The 23178-nt window shown below is 30.8% G+C and overlaps 2 protein-coding genes across 2 annotated transcripts; both read left to right on the top strand.

Moving 5' to 3' along the window:
• Positions 1-2656: 2656 nt before the first annotated feature.
• On the top strand, positions 2657-4453 carry LOC132804069 (disease resistance protein RPV1-like). The gene is made up of 3 exons (XM_060817972.1): positions 2657-3555; positions 3777-4113; positions 4199-4453. The coding sequence occupies exons 1-3, from the start codon at positions 2657-2659 to the stop codon at positions 4451-4453; spliced, it is 1491 nt and encodes a 496-aa protein (XP_060673955.1).
• A 101-nt stretch (positions 4454-4554) lies between these two features.
• LOC132804346 (disease resistance protein RPS4B-like) lies at positions 4555-6461 on the top strand. Its single transcript, XM_060818641.1, has 2 exons — positions 4555-5272; positions 5394-6461. The coding sequence occupies exons 1-2, from the start codon at positions 4784-4786 to the stop codon at positions 5763-5765; spliced, it is 861 nt and encodes a 286-aa protein (XP_060674624.1). The 5' UTR covers positions 4555-4783; the 3' UTR covers positions 5766-6461.
• The last annotated feature ends 16717 nt before the right edge of the window (positions 6462-23178 follow it).

Here is a 23178-nt window from a genome sequence, read left to right as displayed (position 1 = left end):
TTTAACTATACTAACTTTGAGGCATTGAAATAAGTAAAACATGATTAGTAAAACTAGGCCTGTGCAGCTGTGCAAAGTGAACATCCACACCAAAAGACATAAGAGGATTCTAAAAATTTGGATTTACAACTAAATAAGGACCTTGAGAACCAAAATTTTATCCTCGAAAAACAGAACTTCCGGAGTTAGAATCTTATAATAACAAACATTAGCAAGAGCCCAATTAAGCCACAAATTTGACATTAGGGCTTCCAAGTTCGACTACTTATATTTTGCCCCTGCCTTTTCCATAATACCCTTTACCTCTATTGTCATAAAAACCTCTTTTCACGTGATACTCATTAACATTTATCTTGCCAGATCCAGTTCCCTCATGATTAGAAACATCAATGTATGAATGAATATTTTCAACATATGAGTTAACACTTACAGAAGAGGTATTTCCTAATGTTAATGGGGATAAGGTATTATTTCTAAGTTGCATTTGACTATTAAACGCAGAGGTAAGATTTGCAGTATGGTATATAGTAACAACATTCTTTTGCTCAATTGTAGTTTCATAATGGATAAGGAAATTTTTTACCTCTTGTAAACTTGGTAAAGGAGGTCTGTTTATTTTATTGACTCTGACCATCTCATATTCAAGACCTAAGCTAGTTAAAATACACATTACAAGTTCCTTCTTTGACACAAAAAATCCCCCTACAAACATTTGATCAGAAATTTTCTTCATCTTCTTGCAGTAATCGATAACATTCATGGCCCTTTTCTTTATAGTTCGTAAGCTGATTTCTTAATTGAAGCATCATTACCTCTGATTGAGAAGCATAAGTTTCCTTAAGTGAAGTCCAAATTGTTCTAGATGTCTTCAAACCTACCAAATCTCAAGCTATTCAACAGAAATTGCAACAACTAACCATCCTAGCAAAAGGTGATCTTGCAAAATCCACAACTATTGCTCAAGATAATATTTCAGCAAGCTTTCTTCGGTGACTTCAACTTCATTGGAGATAAATTCCCTCATAAACTCTGCTTCATCCATAAGCAAAAGCTTATCAAGCTTGTGTCCTCTCAAAATCATTAAATCTAAGATTTCCAAACTAGGAAATTCTCATCATCAAGCTTAGGAATACTACTTGGAAATAGTAAGACTAATTAACGAACCACTCATTTTGTCTGCATTAGCACTCACAATTGAATCTGCCATGCTTGAATTCACAAGATCAATTATCTCAGCTTGGATACCATGTCACAAAAAAGAGAATTAAAAAGAAAATCTAAATAACTAAGAAAAGTTGAGAGAAAAGGTAGGAGAAACATGCTACAAATTTTCCTGGAAGTTTCCTGATAAGGATTTCATTAATTTATCATCTTTTTATACAAGTTAAACATATGCACACTAGTTTCTAGAACTTAACTAACTCAGCTTAACCACTTTACAACAGATAAGCTAGCTCAGCACTGCATCATGGGGTTTTTGTCATGGCTTGATTGATCGTGATGAAAACCTTTAGTTACAAAGTTTTATACGTACATTTATTAAGTTGTGACATAGTCTATTTTACTGCAGTAAATTTTCTTTCTTTCCTTTTTTTTTTTTTTATAGGTAAAGTAGTAAATTTTCTTCGCATGTAGGTTTCTCTATCAATAAGTTACGGACTAAAAATCTGCATTAATTTATACGAATAGCCTATCTAAGATGTTTTCATTTTGATTCATGGCTCTACGGTCAGACAAAACTATGGCGATTGCTTCTCAGCTACATTTTTTATTTCTCTAAGCTACATTTGAATTTGTTTCATTCGCATGCAACGCTCCCGTATGTATATACTTCCATACTTTTAGGAAAATTTTCACGTATATACTTCTTCAATTAATTTCTATGAAATTCCAATGTATATATTCACTCTATACTTTTAACTAATATCTACTAGCTAGCTATAGCACTTTTAATTTTTTGAAGAGCTCATAGTACTGTTAATTATTTATAACTTTGTGGTTATTTTATTAAAAATATAAATATAGTGATGATTGATGCATCTACCATTAGCTTAAGCATTACAAAACAAAAAATAAATAAAAGTTTATGTACTATTAAGTGCATTTTTTCCTAAATGAACGACAAATGTAAAAAAGCTACACTACTCCCGGGAGTTGTATTCCCTACACATTTGTCAGAGAAGGAGGTACAATTCCAGGAGTACTGAAAATTTGCTCTAAAATGATGATGAACAATAAATTCTATTTAAAAATGATAAAGACAATAAAATAAAAGATATAAAAATAATAAAAATTAGTCAAAAATACCATTGCTTTCATTCTTGAATCACAAGAAAAATCGCAACAAACATTTAGAATTGAACAATGCCAATAACTAAATGATAATTTAAATTGCTTTCTTTTTCTCCGTGTACCTATCTTTTTACTAAGATGTTTGTCCTATTTTTCTTAACAACTGTATTATCTTGTTTCATGTAGGCCTGAGTGCAAATTGGTTGGAAAGATTGTTGAAAACATATCATTGAAATTGACTAAATATCTCTCAAAAGAGAATTCCCTTAGAAGCCACCTCATTGGAATTGAAGAAAAGATCCATGAAATTGAATTATTATTATCTATTGGCTCAACAAATGTTCGCATTATAGGCATATGGGGCATGGGAGGTATTGGTAAGACCACCCTTGCTAGTGCTGTATATCAAAGATTATCATATTGTCACTTTGAAGGTCGCTACTTTGTTTGGAATGTTAGAGAAGAATATGCAAGACATGGACCAAATCATTTGAGAAAAAAACTTCTATCCGAGTTGTTAAATGATGAAGCTATTCTAAGGATGGATACCCCATTTGTAATATCACCTTTTATTCTTGATAGACTTAAACGTAAAAAGGTACTCGCTGTTTTGGATGATGTGGATAATTCAATCCACTTGTATGCTTTAGTTGAAGGATATAATCAACTTGCTTCTGGCAGTAGAATCATTGTTACATCTAGAAATAAGCAAGTCCTTAAGAAAGTAGCTGATGATATTTACAAGGTTGAGAGGTTAAATCAGAATGAATCTCTTGAGCTCTTCCACTTGCATGCTTTTCGCAAAAATATTTCTCAAGCCATTGATGATGAAATGGTGTTAGGAGTGACAAGTTACGCAAATGGAAACCCATTAGCTCTAAAGGTCTTGGGTTCGTTCCTTTGCTCTAGAATTGAAAAAGATTGGGAAAGTGCATTGAAGACGCTGAAAAGAATTCCAAACCCAGAAATTCAAGATGTATTAAGAATCAGTTACGAAGGACTAGATGATCAAGGGATCAAGGATACATTTCTTGACATTGCTTGCTTGTTTAATTCAACTTTTTCTAGAGACATTGCAGTAAGCATACTAGATGATGGTAATTCCTTTGTGAATATAGAAATAAGTGTTCTCATTGATAAGTCTTTAATTGAGAGTAATGAAGATCCTGTCGACAATTTGCTATGGATGCATGATTTGATAAGACAAATGGGTCGGGCAATTGTTCGAGATGAGCATATACAATCTAGTAACTGTAGTAGATTGTGCGATGCGAAGGCATTTCGTAACGCAATAGAAAATCGAATGGTAAGTACAGAGGAATAAATTATTGATATCTCTTTCAAAATTTATATTATTCCTTTTGATAAAGAAACACAAAGCACAAAGCTATTTCCAACTAACATCTTAGGTGTCTATACGAAGCTCTTAAATTTCCTTTTATTGTATCCTTATCTAGAATACTAATATTCATTTTAAATTACAGGGAACCACAGCAGTCAAAGTCTGAAATTAAAGAAAATGTAAATTTGTGTCGTGGAGCCTTCTCAAATATGCACAACCTACAAATTCTGAAAATTTATTGCTGTGATGATATCAGTATATCTGAGTTTGTCAAAGTTTATACTGACAATATTGCTGGCCATGAGTTTAAGCTGTCCACTCCTAAAGGTCTTGATCCTTATCTTTCTGATAAGCTAAGATACTTCCAGTGGGATTTCTACCCTTTGAATTCGTTGCCGTCAAAATTTAACCCGCAGAATCTTGTTCAACTTGTACTTCGTGGAAGCCGTGTCGAAAAACTTTGGAATTATAAAGTTCAGGTATGTTTAATTTTGTTTTATTGTTTTAGAGATCAGAAAAATAAATAGTAAATAATTGTAAGCCCTTTTTCTCCATCTGTTACAGCCGCTTCCGTTGCTAAGAATGATTGATCTGAGTTATTCCAAGTTCCTTACTCAATTACCAGATCTGCCACAGGCCCGAAAACTGGAAAGTATAAATCTTGAAGGCTGTACAAGCTTCGTTCAGGTTTTTTCATCTCTTCAAAATCTGGACAAGCTTACTTATCTAAATTTGAAGGCTGCTCAAAACTTAGAGATTTCTTTAGAAAGGCATCGAAGAGTACAGGGTACATGGAAGTTGCCGCATTGGAGGAATTAAAAAAGTTTTGAACAACATTTTTCAGCTGAAGAATTTCACGTTTCTCAAAACTTTGATCCAAAGTTTTACACGCAACTTATCCCTCTATTCATCTCAGTCCCACATTTCTCAAAAGATTCCATTAAATTAAAGAGAATTACTTTTGAGTGGGACAGCAATAGAAGCAGTACCGCCATTAATTTGGTATCTCTCCAGTCTTTTTCTATTAGATATGAGGGGTTGCACAAGACTTAAAAGTCTTCCACCAGCATTTGTAAGTTGAAATCTCTTAGACAACTAGAGCTGGGAGGTTGCCTAAACCTGGACAAATTTCCAGAAATCTTAGAGCCTATGGAACCCTTGACATATCTGGAGTTAAACGAAACAGGGATTAAAGAGTTACCAGAGTCAATTGAAAATCCAGTTTCTCTCAAAGTATTATATATAGAAGGATGCAAGGAACTTGAGTCTCTACCCAACAGCTTGTGTAATTTAAAGAATCTTTTGTTGTTAGACCTTGGGTTATGTTCGACACTTCAAAAATTGCCTCCTCTTCCACCCTTTTTGCTCATCTTGAAGTTAGATGAATGTGAGAGATTGAAATATATACCAGAGCTTCCATCCCTATTATTTAGTCTGTCTGCAAGATGCTGCACGTCACTGGAGTACATCTCAAATTGGAGGGATCCATCATCACAAGATGTGAATACACTTGACCATAAATTCTTTTATGGAGATGTTGACTTTGATGGTTGTGAAAAATTGGATCAGAATATACGTAACAGCATACTCGATGTTAAACGTCCAGTACTTCAAGTTCTCCTCCGAACAAACACTACTGTATGTCCAATCTTTTATCTTCCTTTATTTTCTCTTTACTTTAACAAGATACAATTAAAATGTTTTGTAATAATTTAATATTTCAGAAATTACTGATTTAATTTCCCATTCATGATAAAAGGTCCCAAATTCTCATGATTTTCTTTATCCGGGAGTTCAAACTCAGAAGATGCTCCTTGGTGGTAGTAGTGATAAGATTAGTAGGATTACAATCGAGATTCAGACTTTTCGGCCATATTGGAATAACTTATTGAGTCACGCAACCTGCATTGGTTATGAACGCCATAAAAGAGGGCATCATGTATCTCTTTGTCTTGAAGATAAACTCAATTTACTCGATTACAAAACCATCGGTGATGGTGATGTTCGTTTGTACCAACATCATGGTTCGGCTCTTGTGGATAACGTGGTTTTTTCAGATCACGTGTTCATGTGTTATGCCACAGAACCAGGACCCACTTCTCTGGGTTGTTCGTTCAGCTACACATTCTAGTGAACTGAGGCCAATTGTCTGGCGACAAAAACTACACTGGAAGTATGGCAAGATTAACAAGTTTGGGGTGCGGTTTGTGTTGTATACAAGGAAGACACAGAGAGATCTGATGCAGAAACTAAAAGTAATTAAGAAGAAGAGATTCTTCGCTGAATGTTGTGAATCAAGTGGATGTACTGAAGCTGTTGAGTCTCATGAGGAAGAAGACGATGATGAACGGCTCTTGAACAGATGCATGCAGAGTGATTGGATGTTGATCAACCTGAAAAACAGAACAATTCTATAAGACATGCTCTGGTGATAATTGTCAAATCAGTGAAAGTAAAGTTGTTGGCAATGATAATATGAGGAAGAAGCAAATCCTTTGACTAATTCGAAGAAAATCAAACATATAATCAATGATTTCCTAGGTAAATCAATTTAAATTTTCTTTTTGTTTTTTTTTTTTTCGTTGCATGTTAATTTGTTGAAGTTACATGTATACTCTGTTTCGAACATGCACTTCTTAGTATTTTAGTTGCATTATTAATATATCATGTATATATTGGTGAATTTTGTTTTATCACACTTTGGCTTGTTTTTTAAAGAATCTTTGTGAACCATGCAGATATCACTACACGTAGCTTCAAATGAATGATGTGGTATCTTGGAAAAATTATATCTTCCTCTTCAATTTTTTCTTATTTTGGCATTGGAATACCCTGTTTTTGTTACATCATCAGTATGAATTTCTTTAACTACCATGAGCATTTGACAGATATTAGCAGAGAAAATTAGATCAAGTATAGAATATATTACCTATGGATATGATTCAGAGTTGTTTTATGACGCATAATTTATTGGTATATACATCAAGTTAAACGTGCTTAACTTAAAAGTTGCTAAGGATAATATTTGTCTATTTAATTTATTTTTTTTAAAGTTTGGTATTACTCTGCCAAATGTTTGATAAAATGTCTTTATAAATGGTAGGTTATTTTTGTGTTTTGAATTGTTTGCCAAAATAAATACTCTTTCCATCGCTAGCAATATAGTAGATTCTGACTCATACAGATTTTCTTATAGTTTGGACAATATAAATTTCACAAAATAAATCAATTTTTTTTATGACCAAGGCATCAACTATGCAAATGTATTTGTTTGATTTCTTAATACATGTAGTGGGTTCTGGTTTGGTTTATTATTTTTATAAAACTCTAAAAAAATATTACTGGGAAGATTAGTTAAAACAAAGTTGTAGCCTAAAAATAATAGGCTCATGAATACTATTTGTTAAATATAGAATAAATCTCCAATATGTTAAAGATATATAAATATTTTATGGACTTAAAATAATCAATTACTCATTTATAGGACTTATTTGTGCTATTAATAGAACCGACTTATCTACTGATTCATGTAGTAAGGCTCTTAGACACATATCCTCTATAATACTTCAATTGGTCCACTGTATTAGAGGACCAACTCTCTTTAGAAGTCCATTTGGCTTATCTATATTTATTATTATTATTATTAAATTATTATTTTGATGTAAGTAAAAATAATTGGTAAATCATGTAACTTGCACGTGATTTTAGTTTTTATAACTTTAGTCTTTAAAAAAAATAAAATTGCAACACGATAAGAATCTAATTACGGAAAGATGTCTGTAACACCATAAGAATCTAATTTCTATGTATTGGATAGATCATCCATCTTCGCAAAATTAACATATATATATATATATATATAGAAAGAGAGAGAAAGAGAGGGATAGAGAAAGAGAGAGAGAGTGAGAGAGATAGAGAATTAAAAATATACATTGGAAACGTTCTTTTATACGTTATATTATATTATACTATTTTTTTAACATAATTAAAACATATCTTTATTGTAGCAATGATAATAACAATAGCAAACATGCGTTATAATTCAAAGGATTGGGGGGAGGCACCAAAGGACAACATTGATTTATTAGGCATTAATGAAATTTCATTTTATTAGGTTACTGTATTGTAATTTATAATAACTAAAATACAACTATCTTTGTTATTTCAATCCAAATAAAAATTAAAATATTATTTTTCAAACACAATACATTCTAATAAAAAAAATAAAACATAATAAGAGAAAAAATAACTATACTGTATAGGATAAACACTTAATCTTCTTAAGTTGTTTCTTGCTCAATGAATTTGTTGCAAAGTCTGGAAATTCCGATACTACTTTATTGTCAAAACGATCGTATTGTTCTTTCTTGCATGCCCTCAGCCTAAATAATCTTTTACGTCTTCTATTTTTTATATATTTTTCCTCCATTATCCTGAAAAAATTGATACACAAAGATGAATTAATAATCAATAAGGAATCTTCATAAAAAACATTTTGTTCTTTTCGATCAGTTTCCACAACATATCTTGATTCAGCATTGTCAACTTCAACAAAACATCTATAGCATGGTTCACATCCATACGAGATGATCATGATTAAGATCCATCCAAAATAATTAAATTGAAATTAAACAATAAAAAACTTAAAAAAAAAAACTTTAATAACCAAAACAGAAATATGAAAAGAACAAAAACCATCTAAATATTATACACCGAAATTTTAAATAACTAGAAGGTATCACTTACTAATTTATAATCTAGTGTATTTTATTTCTTGGGTAAATAAAATAAAATATAATAATTTGTTTTGAATATAAAATAATCAAATAATTTGTTTTGAATATAAAATCATACTTTGCCATATTTAACAATTATATTCTGAAAAAAGATATCTTATTTTTTACTGATAAAATAAACTTATATTATTTATGTAAATTTTTTTGTATCCAGATAAGGAGATATCTTTATTAATTTCTATATAATCACATTTGTATATGTAAAAATATTTAAAGTACATTTGATTAAGGAAACCATATATATATATGTATATATCTATATGCAAATACACATATAATATTATAATAAGAAAAATATATATTTTTGGGGTACAACAAATAAAAGGTAAAAAATTTCATACTTTCAATCGGAAACCATATATATAGAGATGCATTTTATGTTATATATAATATCATAATAATAAAAAAATATATTTTTGGATACAACCAATAAAAGATAAAAAATCTCATATTTTTAAATAGCTACTATATTTGATACTGATTAATATTTTAATAGAACCATAAATAATAAAGAGAAGAGAAGATGATTTTTTCTTGATAATTTTGAAAAGAATTTAGAAGAATATTATAATGATATGTAGTAAACTTTTTGTATTGACTATTCTACTTTTACATATTATATAAATTGATATGCATAGATCTGCAATTAAAGAATGATGGTGGATACCATTATTATAGAAAAATTATAACTATAAGTAAAAGCTATACATACTTTAATTACTTTCCACAAAAGAAATTAACTACTAATTCCATAATTTTGTGACTTTTTTAGACTCATTGCATAAATGTTTTTAAAGGAAAAATGACAGTAATCAATTACGTAATTAGCAATATATATATTTTTTTGGATGAAATAATTGGCAGGGATTGAATAGAGTATAGCATATCAACTATTATTTGTTCTATCTGCAATATGAAGGGAAATCTTAAGTCAAAAAAGTAAAAACTTTATTCCACATGTGTCAATAAAAAGTATGACTTTCTTCCACATGCAAAGTTGCTTTAAATTTTCAACCTGATCACTTTATAAAGAAGTATGCGTATATTTTGTTGGTAAATAAAATAAGATATCATAATAAATAATATATTAGAAATATTTTATATGTGTACATATAGTCAGTTACTATCGGAGCTACCAGCTTCAATCTACTTTTTTCACTGGTTTCTTTCACTCTAAAACAGAAGCCCAACGTCCATCAAATTGTGTATTATATTATGCTCTTTCAATTTTATGTTTTTTTTTTTTTTTGAATAAAAAATTCAAAGTACTCCTAAAACATTTTTTTAAAAAAATCACTGTACTTTTGGACCCTTGAGTTTGATTCCAATTTCAATTCACTACGCGAAAATTAAGATCTAGCGACACCCACTTAGCGACGCTACGAAATAAATGCATCTAAAAAAATAAAACCTCGACTCTGAGGTTAATGCGTTAGTAAAAATTCAATAAATAGACGACACATACGAAAAATATCAACGTTAAGAAGTCGCTAGAAACAACAATACACGATGCATTCGTTAAGCGTCGCTGAATATTCAGCCCAACAGAGTCGCCCTTAATAGAGTGCATATATTTTATATGAATTGTATTGTTTAAATGCTACACTAAAGAAAAATGTTAATCAATCTGATTTTCTTTCAACTTTAAAAACGTATGAAAATATTTAAGAAAAATAACAGAGCTAAATTTTAATTTTTTTTCACTCCACATTATTGATATCCGGCGACGCATAACAAACTCTACTTATTAATTTTGTTTTTTTATAAATATTAATTAGTTGATTTTCTTTCAACTTTAAATAACAAATGAAAATATTTAAGCAGTATCACAGAGATTTTTTTTTTAAAATAAAAATATATACATCCGGCGATGCATAGGCATATTGTGCGTCACCTGATGCCCTTATATTTATTTATTTTTCTTTTTCATAAAATATTAATCAATCTGATTTTCTTTCAACTTTAAAAACTAGTGAAAATATTTAAGAAAAATAACTGTGCTAGATTTTTATTTTTTTGGAACACACATTTTTGATATTAGGCGACGAATAATCAACATTATGCCTCGTCTCTTAATTTATTAATTTTTTTTTTGGTTTTTTGTAAATATTAAGCAATTGATTTTCTTTCGACTTTAAATAACAAGTGAAAATATTTAAGCAGCATCACAGAGCTTTTTTTTTTTTTCCAAAAAATATTTGAATCAGGCAACGCATAAGTATATTTTGCATCACCTTATTCCCTTATATTTATTTATTTTCCTTTTTTATAAAGTATTAATCAATCTAATTTTCTTTCAACTTTAAAAACCAGTGAAAATATTTAAAAAAAATAACAGTGCTAGATTTTTATTTTTTTGCAACACACATTATTGATATCAAATTATGCGTCGCCTGTTAATTTATTAATTTTTCTTTTTTGGTTTTTTATAAATATTAAACAGTTGATTTTCTTTCAACTTTAAATAACAAGTGAAAATATTTACGCAGCAACACAAAGCTTTTTTTTTTTTTTTTTTACAAAAAATATTTGTATCAGGCGACGTATAGGTATATTTTGCATCACCTGATGCCCTTATATTTATTTATTTTCCTTTTCATAAAATATTAATCAATCTGATTTTGCTTTCAATTTTAAAACCAGTGAAAATATTTAAGAAAAATAACAGAGCTGGATTGTTATTTTTTTGGTCAGCATACTATTGATATAAGGCGATGCATACATATCTCTATGCATCGCCTGTTAACATATATATATATATATATATATATTTTGTAAATATTAGTCAATTGATTTTCTTTCAACTTTAAATAAAAAGAGAAAATATTTAAACAGCTTCACAAAGCTTGTTTTCATTTTTTTTTTCAAAAATATGTTTATCAGGCGACACATGCATATTGTGCATCGCCTGTTCACTAAAACTTTATTTATTTTCCTTTTTCATAAAATATTAATCAATCTGATTTCCTTTCAACTTTAAATAACAAGTGAAAATATTTAAGCAGCATCAGAGAGCTTGATTTTTTTTTTTTTTTGTACAAAATATTTGTATCAGGCAACCCAAAATCACGTTGTGCATCGCCTATTACACTTTTATATTATTATTGGAAATTTTTGTTTGGTTTTCTTAAAATATTAATCAATCTGTTTTACTTTCAACTTCAAATAACCAGTAAAAATATTTAAGAAGCATAACTGTGTTGTTTTTTTTTTTTTTTTTTTTTTTGTTGGTTGTATAAGGTGATGCACAATATGGTTGTGCGTCGCCTATTGCAATTTTATTTTATTTTACTTTATTTGTTTGAGTTTTAGAAATATTAATCAATCTATTTTACTTTCAGCTTCACATAACCAGTTAAAATATTTAAGAAGCAAAACTGTTCTTGTTTTTGTTTTCTTTGCATTATTTGTATCAGGTATTATGCGTCGCCTGTTATCCTTTTATTTTTATTTTTTTTGGTTTTCTAAAAATATTAGTCAATCTATTTTACTTTCAACTTCAAATAACTAGTTAAAATATTTAAGCACATAACTGTGATGGTTTTGTTTTTTTAATTATTTGTATCAGGCGACCCTCAAGCATTTTGTGCACGCCTGTTCACCTTTTATTTATTTATTTTGGTTTGTAAAAATATTAATCAATATGTTTTACTTTCAACATCAAATAACCTGTTAAAATATTGAAGCACATAATTGTGATGGTTTTTGTTTTTTTTTTCTTTTACATTATTTGTATCAGGTGATGCTAAAGCTTATTGTGCATCACCTGTTCACCTTTTATTTTATTTTATTTTATTTTATTTTTGGTTTTGTAAAAATATAAATCAATCTGTTTTACTTTCAACTTCAAATAACTAGTAAAAATATTTAAGCACATAACTATGATGGTTTTTGTTTTTTTTGCATTATTTGTATCAGGTGATTCTCAAGCATATTGTGCGTTGCCTGTTCACCATTTATTTTATTTTATTTTATTTTATTTTTGTTGTCTAAAGATATTAATTAATCACTTTTACTTTCTACTTCAAATAACCATTTAAAATTTTTAAGCAACGTAACTGTGCTCTTTTTTTTTTTTTTTCTTTTTTCAATTTGTTTTGCAATATCAGGCAATGCACAAGCATATTTTCCATTTTGTGTTTCTACTCTTTTAATTATTTTTAATATTGTTTGAACTTTTGTAAAATTGGTATGTTTAAAACCAAAGTTCATACAAAACAAATATTACCTTATAAGGGATTTTTACAAATTTGTCTACAATATTTTATATGTACAAACAAAAGCTATTAACAAAAGCTAGCTATTTCACTACCATGCATAGATATTCATTGGTTTGAGATACTTGTGATCATCGCTGTTGCCCATTCATCTCTAAATTTGTTGACATTTTCAGCTTGTAACCAAGTGACACCTTCATACTGAACATGAGAAACTTATATTAATACATATACAAATAATCATAAATATTAATTATTACATAATATAAATATGATGAAATCATTAAATTAATAATAATTTACAATTCCTCTTAAGTCCCGGGGAGGAACTTTGCGCCTAATGATATCTCGCATTATCATTATAATATAGTAACCGCATTCCGTACTCCCGGGCTGCATCGGTGTCTAAATTTGCAAACAGTAAATTATGTGTAATATTAGATACAAATATATACAAGTACTTAAATTAACTAACAACTAATAATGCTAAGTTTATATATAATAATTACCTTAGTATTTTGCCATCGAAGTTTCTTTTTAGATGTCTTTCCTTGGTTCCATGCAACGAAGGAACTATATAGAAATATAAATATTGTATAAGATTATATTGTAGCTTCAAAAGTACAAATCCAATATAAGAACAATTAATTAAAAAAATTAGAGTTATTAACTTACTCGTCGATCAAAGTTTTTAGTTCCTTATCCATTATATTCTTATGAGTCTTCAAAGAATCAGAAAACCATGCTACTGCTTTGTATAAATCAACAACACATAGCATCCAATGATTCCTAAAGACACCAATAAATATTTTAGTTAATATGATGTTTTTTGAAATTAATATTTTCACAACATAATTTAACTAAAACTAACATAATATTACCTTGCACAGTAGGGAAAGAACCACAGTTGATTATTTCTTGCATCTTGCCATCTACTCAATATATTTATCATCCGTTCATGAGGGTTTGAATGACCAACCGAAGCAATAATTCCCTACAAAGGAGCCGTCAATCCCTCACATAAATGCCTACATAATCCAATTACAAGTAATTATAGTGTATAGTTAAATAAATTGAAGAATTAATTATAAACACATCCAAATTTAGTTTACCTTATGTAGAACAAGATGCATTCGGAAGATAATTCTTGCATGTAACAAAAATCGTTTATATCGTTCCTCGCTACGCCCAACTATTGTTCTTCCCCAAAGATCTCTTTTTTCATATTAAAATACCATAAATGATCGTTATTGACGTCCTTGATCCGACGTAGTAACTCTCGGATCGTTGGGGTAACGACTAAGGGATCAACATTATCATCTTGATCATTCTCAACATTTGACCTGTTTGAGCTTCCCTACAAATATCAACAAACAACATTTAAAGTAGAACAAAAATGAAATTATTTTAAACTTCATTATTATACACAAAAATGAAATTATTTTAAACTTCATAATTATATATAGCTGCATCGAACAATACCTCCTCAGATGGCAAGATAACAAGATCTCTTGGCCATGCAACGAATGCACCTTCAGCATCACCGACACATATGATGTCAAATGAAGGAATAGGCAAAGGTGCAAATCCATCAATAACATCATCAACAGTGACCTTATATGTAATAGCCCAGTCCACCCGCATGCAATATTGTCCGCTTTGAGCCCAGCCCGCATGGTTTTGTCAAAACGCGTCGCAAGGGAAAGGTATCCACACCCTCTTTTAAGGCATGCTTCGTTCCCCTTTCCAACCAATGTGGGATCTCATAATCCTCCCCCCTTAGGACCCAGCATCCTCGCTGGCATACCGATCTGGGTACTGGCTCTGATACCATCTATAACAGCCCAGTCCACCCGCATGCGATATTGTCTGCTTTGGGCTCAGCCCGTACGGTTTTGTCAAAATGCATCGTAAGAGAAAGGTATCCACACCCTCTTTTAAGGCATGCTTCGTTGTAATGACCCAGTCCACCCGCATCAAGATATTGTCCGCTTTGAGCCCAGCCTGCACGGTTTTAAAAGGCCTTTTGAAGGGAAAGGTATCCACCCGCTTATAAGCCATGCTTCGTTCCCCTTTCCAATCGGTGTGGGATGTTACAATCCTCCCCCCTACACCGATCTGGGTACTGCCTCTGATACCACTGTAATGGCCCAGTCCACCCACATCAAGATATTGTCCGCTTTGGGCTCAACCCGCACTGTTTTAAAAGGCCTCTTGAAGGGAAAGGTATCCACACGCTTATAAGCCATGCTTCGTTTCCCTTTCCAACCGATGTGGGATCTCACATTATAATTTGCTGCACTTAGCTTCACACCATGGCACATATCCGTTGGCAGCGAAGGTACCAAAGTACCACGTGCTACTATATGGCCAACATTGCCTTGTGCAAGATTGCATTTTACACCTTGCAAATTAAAAATAAAAAATAAAAAAATTAATATTTGTTCACATGACAATATTCCTTCAACTTAAAGACTCGATCCCATGACCTCATGGCGGTAGGTAGGGCTCTTCAACCATGGGAGCTATATAGATAATAATAACCCACTTAAACATATATATATATATATATAATGAAATAATTACCTCAGGATAGATCCAAGGAGCATCAACCCTAGATGTAGATTGGGTCCCATAAGCAACAACATCATCGACTTGGGTCCCAGGAGCATTAACATCATCGGCTAGGGGGATCTTATGAGCAACAACATCATCGACTTGGGTCCCAGGAGCATTAACATCATCGGCTAGGGGGGGTCCCTTGAGCAGCAACATCATCGACTTGGGTCCCAGGAGTAGCAACAGCATCGGCTGGATGAGTGAGTGATGGAATGTCAATACCACATGACGATATGAGCGCATCAACTTGGGCAGTGCTGCTGCTGCTTGAATTTCTGACGATCACCACCAGACCTTTGAGCAGTATCTCAGAGACTGCATTGTTTCCACTCCCCTCCGACTTGGTCTTTTTTTGTGAACTCGGCTTAGGAGTATGGAAAAAGTTAGTCACCGTGTATCCTTTGCCTCAACCCTTAAGCCTACCTCCATACTCCTCTTTTCCCAAAGCTTGTGTGAGGATATCCACTAGAGGTGAAGGCCGAATTTCTCCTTCTGTTGCCTTCTTCTTTAAGTCAGTCTACAATATATTGTTTAAATGATTAAATATATCAGTTTATATAATAATGAACTAAATAATAATATATGCAACAAATATTCATAAAAAATACAATACTCACAATTTTTTCCACTACATGTTCAGTTTCTTCATTTGCATATTTTCCATCCTTCCCCATACGTGCCCGTATCCATAGGTCATCTCGATCTACATAATCTTTGGTGCCTCTTTCAAGTTGCTTCAAAAGTTACAAATAAATTAATTTTAATAATGCAAGTGATCAAATAACAACGACAAAATTAATATGGTTAAATGTAAATAAAAATAAATTGCATACAATGGCTCTTTCAAATCTCACGTAGCCCATTGCACCCATCCTATGCGGATACTTGTTTAATTGCCGTTTTTTCGAATATTTTTGACTTAATGCCTTCAAAAGCTATAAACATACATATTAGAAAACCCAAATAATTTAAGTCACCATAACAAATTTTAATTTTTATATAAATAATGATAGCGCAATTTAATACAACATTAACGTGCATTAAATAAAACTATACCTAGAATTTATCCGACAACCTTTGTTGTACAAAATCATCCCACACCTCTTGGCTTATGAATTCATACATTGATGGTCGATGCTTCAACTTTTCGGGTGTGTCAATATATGGTCGAACAAAATATCTATATAAGTAATTCTTGAATTTTCTCCATTTGTCACAACAATCTTTTAAAGTTACCTTCCTAAAACTATCATCTTTACCCGTATATTGCTGCAAAATTGAAATATATATATATATATATATTTAGTAACATTGATTGACAAGTAAATGCGGTAAGTTAGAAATGCAAGTAAAATGCATACAAGCTACAAATGCAAAAAAGGAATTATAAAATCTTCATCAATTAAATATGATTCATAATAAACAATATTTAACAATAATGCACTCCGTACCTTTATTGATGCCCATAGGTTATCTTTTAACCTATCTGACACATCTCTCCAATTAGATATATTAATTGGTATTGTGCTCCTAGCCAACAAGCCCTCCAAATGGTTCAATCGAATGGCCTCAGAGTTAATAGCAACTCCAACCTCATTATATTGAGGTTCCAAGCTTTTGTTTCCTGCCAAATACTTCCTAAGGCCTTTCATTGTTGTAGCCCCTTGTTTTCTACGCCTTGGGGATGATGTATTCGATCTTTCCATATCACTGGATGGTGATCCAGCGCCATCCCCATCCGAGTGGACATGTTCATTAAAAGGATCCATAATTCTACATACAAAAAGCATAAACACAAATTAATATTACTAACAATATGAACATAGGTGTAGTATAATTAATAAACCATTAATAACAATAATAAATGATAAATTCATGTAATTTATTTACCAAGTGATGCAGTAATACTATCTTCTCTTAACATCTATCCTCTTTAACAGTCATTAAGATTTTCAAACACAAAAGGTGACTAAATCACTAATGGATTTTGAGCCGTACAAACGGTGTTTTTTTAAGACCCGCAACAGAGCACCATTTGTGATACTGTTGACATTTCCCACGCAATTTATAACGGCTATATCTTGAATTTAAACATATAAACACATAATAAAAATATTAGCATATCATTTTGATTACATACAATCGAACCCCACTCAATAAATATAGCTATTTTTCCAAATAAAATTTAGCTAACCCATTGTCGACAACAAGACATGATTTTGACAACATAAAACCCCACCAAAATTACAGTAACGAACAAATATTTAAAAAAAAAAAACCAGCAAACATAATATCTTTTTAAGCAAACACATACACCACCGAACCCCAAAACGGATGAAAAACAGCACACCTTTACAAATCCAGCAATCAAGAGGAACTTCAAGCCACCACAGCAGGCGATGGCAATGGCACACCAGAAACCCAGCAACCCAATCCCGACGACTAGATGGCAAAAATCCTAGCCACCCACCGCGACGGCGAAGTACACAACCCACCCAACATGGCGACGGCCACAGCCACGGCAAAAGGGTGAAGTGCTTCCAACCTAACCACCGGCAAGAAGAAGAAGCAGAGGAAGAACGAACTTTGAAATTTAGGAAAGAAACCCACAAAATCCTTCAAACCCTTGAAAGAAACACGAATGCCTAATGAGAGCGTGATCCTTCAAAATCTTCTCATACATCCTAGATTGCTTCCAACTCTCAAGTATCCGTACTTGGGATTAATTGTTGAAAAGAAAGCCCATCGAATAACATGCCATTTTATTTTTAATATTTCCTGAATATTGGGGAATAAAAAATGGTTATTAAAAACATTTTAGGGGCAAATAAAAATATCTAAAGACACAAACAAAAGAAAAAATCGAAATACAAAAGAAAAAAAAAAGAAATTAGAACGGGTGACTCATAAAGAAGAAACTATGTCGCCTATCAAAAATTAAAAAGCATATAAATTTTAGGCATTTTGAAAGTTTAAATAGAAAATAAAATATACTTGAAAGAAAATCAGATTGATTAGAAAAAAAAAAAAAAAAACTCATTTATATTGTTTAAATATTTTAACTGGTGATTTGATGCTGAAAGAAAATCAGATTGATTAAATAGAAAGATCACACACAAAAAAAAAAAAAAAAAATTTTTTGCTAACAAGCGACGTATAAATACTTTTATGCATCACCTGTTACCATGATTTAAAAAAAAATGTTAATTTAATAAGTTGCTTAAATATTTTTACAGGATATTTGATGTTGTAAAGAAAATCAGATTGAGTTAAAACAAAAAAAAAAAAACAAAAAAAAAAAGAAATTATATTTGCTAACAGGCGAAGCGGAAACATTTTTATGCGTCACCTATTACTGATAATTAAAAAGAAAAAAAAACAATAGCTTACATTGTTTAAATATTTTCACTAATGATTTGATGCTTAACAAAAATCAAATTGATTAAACAGAAATATCACAAACAAAAAAAAAATTTATTTGCTAACAAGTGACGCATAAATACTTTTATGCGTCACCTGTTACCATGATTTAAAAAAAAAATGTTAATTTAATAAGTTGCTTAAATATTTTCATACGATATTTGATGTTGTAAAGAAATTAGATTGAGTTAAAAAAAACAAAAAAAAAAAATTATACTTGCTAATAGGTGACGCGGAAACATTTTTATGCGTCGCCTATTAATGATAATTAGAAAAAAAAAACACTAGTTTATGTTGTTTAAATATTTTCACTGGTGATTTGATGCTGAACGAAAATCAAATTGATTAAACAGAAAGATCACAAAAAAAAAAAAATTATTTGCTAACAAGCGATGCATAAATACTTTTATGCGTCACCTGTTACCATGATTTAAAAAAAAAATGTTAATTTAATAAGTTGCTTAAACATTTTCACAGGATATTTGATGTTGTAAAGAAAATTAGATTGAGTTAAAAAAAGAAAAAGAAAAAAGAAATTATATTTGCTAACAGGCAATGTGGGAACATTTTTATGCATCGCCTATTACTAATAATTAAAAAAAAAATACTAGTTTATGTTGTTTAAATATTTTCACTGGTGATTTGATGCTGAACGAAAATCAGACTGATTAAATAGAAAGATCACACACAAAAAAAAAAAAACAAATTATTTGCTAACAAGCAACACATAAATACTTTTATGCTTCGCTTGTTACCATGATTTTTAAAAAAAAAAATTGTTAATTTAATAAGTTGCTTAAATATTTTCATAGGATACTTGATGTTGTAAAGAAAATCAGATTGAGTTAAAAAAAAAATTATATTTGCTAACAGGTAAAGCGGAAATATTTTTATGCGTTGCCTATTACTTATAATTAAAAAAAAAAAAAACACTAGTTTATGTTGTTTAAATATTTTCACTGGTGATTTGATGCTAAAAGAAAGTCAGATTGATTAAACAGAAAGATTACACACCAAAAAAAAAAATTTATTTACTAACAAGCGACGCATAAATATTTTTATGCGTCACTTGCTACCATGATTTAAAAAAAAAAAAAACACTCATTTATATTGTTTTAATATTTTCACTGGTGATTTAATGCTGAAAAAAATCAGATTGATTAAATAGAAAGAGCACCCACCAAAACAAAAAAACGATTTGTTAAGAAGCGGCGCAAACTATTGTTATCTACCATGATTTAAAAAAAAAAAATTATGCTCAGTTAATAAGCTGCTTAAATATTTTCACTGGATATTTGATGTTGAAAGAAAATCAGATTGATTGAAAAAAAAAAAACCAAAATAAAAAAATATTTGCCAATAATCGATGCGTAATACGCCACCTATTGTCTTTCGAAAGGGTCACCTTATATGATATGGCGACCCATGTATCATTTAATGCGTCGCTTGTTATTTCAAATGAAGAAACAAATGTAATCTATTATTTTATTTGAGTTCAAATAAACTATCACTGATAGCCAAAAACATGAAAATTCAACTCGTTGAACATACTTACGTCGAGCAATTGGACTATGGGTCCTTGCTTTAGATCAATTTCCAATTATTATATCCTATCTCAAATTATGTCGTGAGATGTGTTTTTGTGTTTGTGTATACACATATATGTGAATAATTGAAAAGAGCATTGATAAAACTGTTTTCTATTCTTAGATTAATTGACTTGATGTTCATTGGAATGCTATGTGGAAATATTTTTAGATGTAATTTAAAAAAAGTAACTAAAATTAAAAAATAAATTTTAATTACTATTGGATAAGGCGACCCTTTTATATGTAAATGCGTAGCCTGTTTATTTCAATGAGTTGCTAGTTCATCTAGTTTTTTAAACGAAAAATACAATTTTAGAGTTATTGCCAAAAGTTTAAGAAGGAAATAAACAGTGCTTGGAGAAACTTTTTTGTTTTAAAAGAATTAAAAAAAAAAGTGTCTATGAAACTGTTTATCCTTTAGCGACACAGTTTATCTCAATAGGTCGCCTGCTTATCCATTTTTTAAAACTTTTTGGTGCGTTTTCAAATTTTACACAGGATTTTGAATACCATTTCTTTTCACAAAGTATGTGTTAGTACACTTCATAATAGGTGTTAGAATTGGAAGCAATCTAAAAGAGACTTGAAGTGTGGGATATTTCGTGCTTAAGTTTCCATTTGCCTGCGTTGCTATCTGGACGCTGGTTAGCTTGGCTTCTTCTTTCTTCGTCTCCATGGTTTCGGTGAGTTTCTTTTCGCTTTATGATTGGCGATGACATGTGGTGGATTGGGTTATTTTTTATTTATTTATTTATTCATTATAACTGAAAGTTAGGTTCACTGGGTTTTCTTAATCTTGCTTTTGTTGATAATTTGTTTGCGATGGGTTCTTTTAATCTTGCTTTTGTCGATCATTTGTTTTCGATGGGTTTTTTTAATCTTGCTTTTGTCGATAATTTTTTTTTGTGATATTGTTTGATATTGTTCTGCTTAGATTGGTAGGGAAATGGATAAATCATGGATAACAAATGATAGAACCTCAAGCGATTTTGCTAAAGGGGTGAGTGAATTTTTGAAATTTAGCATGGAGAATGCCAATGATTATGTATGAAGTGGAAATTTATGATGTTAAATCTTCTAATTTTTGGACCGAAGCAACCCGGAAATCAAATTGATGTGTACATGGAGCCGTTAGTTGAAGACCTGCAGCGGTTGTGGAATGAAGGTGTTACGGTCTTCGATCCTTACCGTCAAGAGAAATTCACTTTGAAGGCAGTGTTGCTGTGGACAATAAATGATTTTCCAGCTTATGGTAACTTCTCTTGTCATGCGGTGAAGGGATATTATGCTTGTCCAATTTGCATTGAAAATACTTTTGCTACAAGGCTAAAGCATGGAAAAAAAATGAGTTTTACCAGGCATAGAAGATTTCTTCCTCCAAATCATCACTATAGAAGGCAAAAGAAGGCTTTCAATGGATTTCAAGAATTTGGAGTGCCTCCAAAACCGTTGACTGGAGAAGAAATCTTAGATAAGCTTAATGCAATGAGATTTGATAACTCAAACCAGAGGAAAAGGACTGTTGATTCTGAAGAATGTTGGAAGAGGAAGTCCATTTTTTTGAATTGGAATATTGGAAATTTCTCCATGTGTGACATAATTAGATGTCATGCATATTGAGAAAAATGTTTGTGAAAGCATATATGGTACATTGCTCAATATTCCTAGTAAGACGAAGGACTGATTAATGCTCGGTTAGATTTACAAGAAATGGGTTTGCAAAAAGACTTGGCCCCTAAGCCTTAAAGAAATCGAACTTTCCTACCACCGGCCTGCTATACATTATCAAAGCATGAGAAGAAATTGTTTTGTAACTGTTTAGCAGACTTAAAGGTTCCGAAAGGTTATTCTTCAAACTTTAGGAATCTTGTTTAAATGGAGGACTTAAAGATGGTAGGATTGAAATCTCATGATTGTCATACATTGATACAACAACTCTTGCCTTTTGCAATTCGTGCAATCCTTCCTAAACATGTGAGACATGCAATTGCAAGACTTTGTTTTTTCTTTAATGCAATTTGCAAGAAATCTATCATTGTTGCTGAATCGGAAAAAATTCAAAATGATCTTTTTACAACTTTGTGCCTTCTAGAGAAATTCTTTCCACCATCATTTTTTGATGTAATGGTTCATCTAACTGTACATTTGGTTCGAGAGATAAGATTGTGTGAACCAATACATTTCAGGTGGATGTACCCATTTGAGAGGTACATGAAAGTATTGAAAAGTTATATTTGAAATAAAAATCGGCCAGAAGGTTGTATTGTCGAGGGTTACATATGTGAAGAAGTGATTGAGTTTTGTAGTGAATTTCAGAGAAGGTTAGATGCAATTGGAAACCCAATTGGTAGATATCAAAAGTTAAATGATAAGGATGATGTTGGTGCCCCCGTTAAAGGTGGAAAAAATCAATCAATTGATCAACAACTTTAGGAGCAAGTCCATAGATGCGTACTTTCAAATACACCGGAAGTGGAACCGTATGTCAGGTGCGTATATACATGTTAATGTATAAATTAGTTGATATTTTTAATATATATATATATATATCAACATGTATAATTTAGTTGATATTTTGAATATATTAATATGCATCAATAAGTTGATATGTTAGATATTTTTATTAATTACAACAACTTTTATTTGTTTTAGTATTCATTTTGAAGTCTTGAAGTCAAGCAAAAAAAAAATAAAGTAAAAAAAGAAAAATGGTTCGAAGACGAACACAAACGTACATTTATGTACTGGTTACGTGATAAGGTATGGGAAAGTTAAATATTCAATATATAATATCATTGTTTTAGCTTTAGTTTTTCATTTTTTTTTCAATTGACTAGATTGCACAGGAGCGAAGTCAACCTAATCACACAGTTTCTGAAACATTAAGATGGTTAGCCCATGGT

The sequence above is a fragment of the Ziziphus jujuba genome, chromosome 6, assembly GCF_031755915.1.
Source record: "Ziziphus jujuba cultivar Dongzao chromosome 6, ASM3175591v1".
NCBI classification, from domain to species: domain Eukaryota; kingdom Viridiplantae; phylum Streptophyta; class Magnoliopsida; order Rosales; family Rhamnaceae; genus Ziziphus; species Ziziphus jujuba.
Note: the sequence above shows the minus strand (reverse complement) of the source record. Positions and strands in the feature narration are given on the sequence as shown.

What these genes read in the sequence shown, in the direction of transcription:
- LOC132804069 (XM_060817972.1), top strand. Translation starts at nt 2,657, where the DNA reads ATGGGAGGTATTGGTAAGACCACCCTTGCTAGTGCTGTATATCAAAGA. An exon ending in TCTAGTAACTGTAGTAGATT is followed by an intron (nt 3,556 to 3,776) that starts GTGCGATGCGAA and finishes TTTAAATTACAG; the next exon opens with GGAACCACAGCAGTCAAAGT. An exon ending in TTTGGAATTATAAAGTTCAG is followed by an intron (nt 4,114 to 4,198) that starts GTATGTTTAATT and finishes CATCTGTTACAG; the next exon opens with CCGCTTCCGTTGCTAAGAAT.
- LOC132804346 (XM_060818641.1), top strand. Translation starts at nt 4,784, where the DNA reads ATGGAACCCTTGACATATCTGGAGTTAAACGAAACAGGGATTAAAGAG. An exon ending in TCCTCCGAACAAACACTACT is followed by an intron (nt 5,273 to 5,393) that starts GTATGTCCAATC and finishes TCATGATAAAAG; the next exon opens with GTCCCAAATTCTCATGATTT.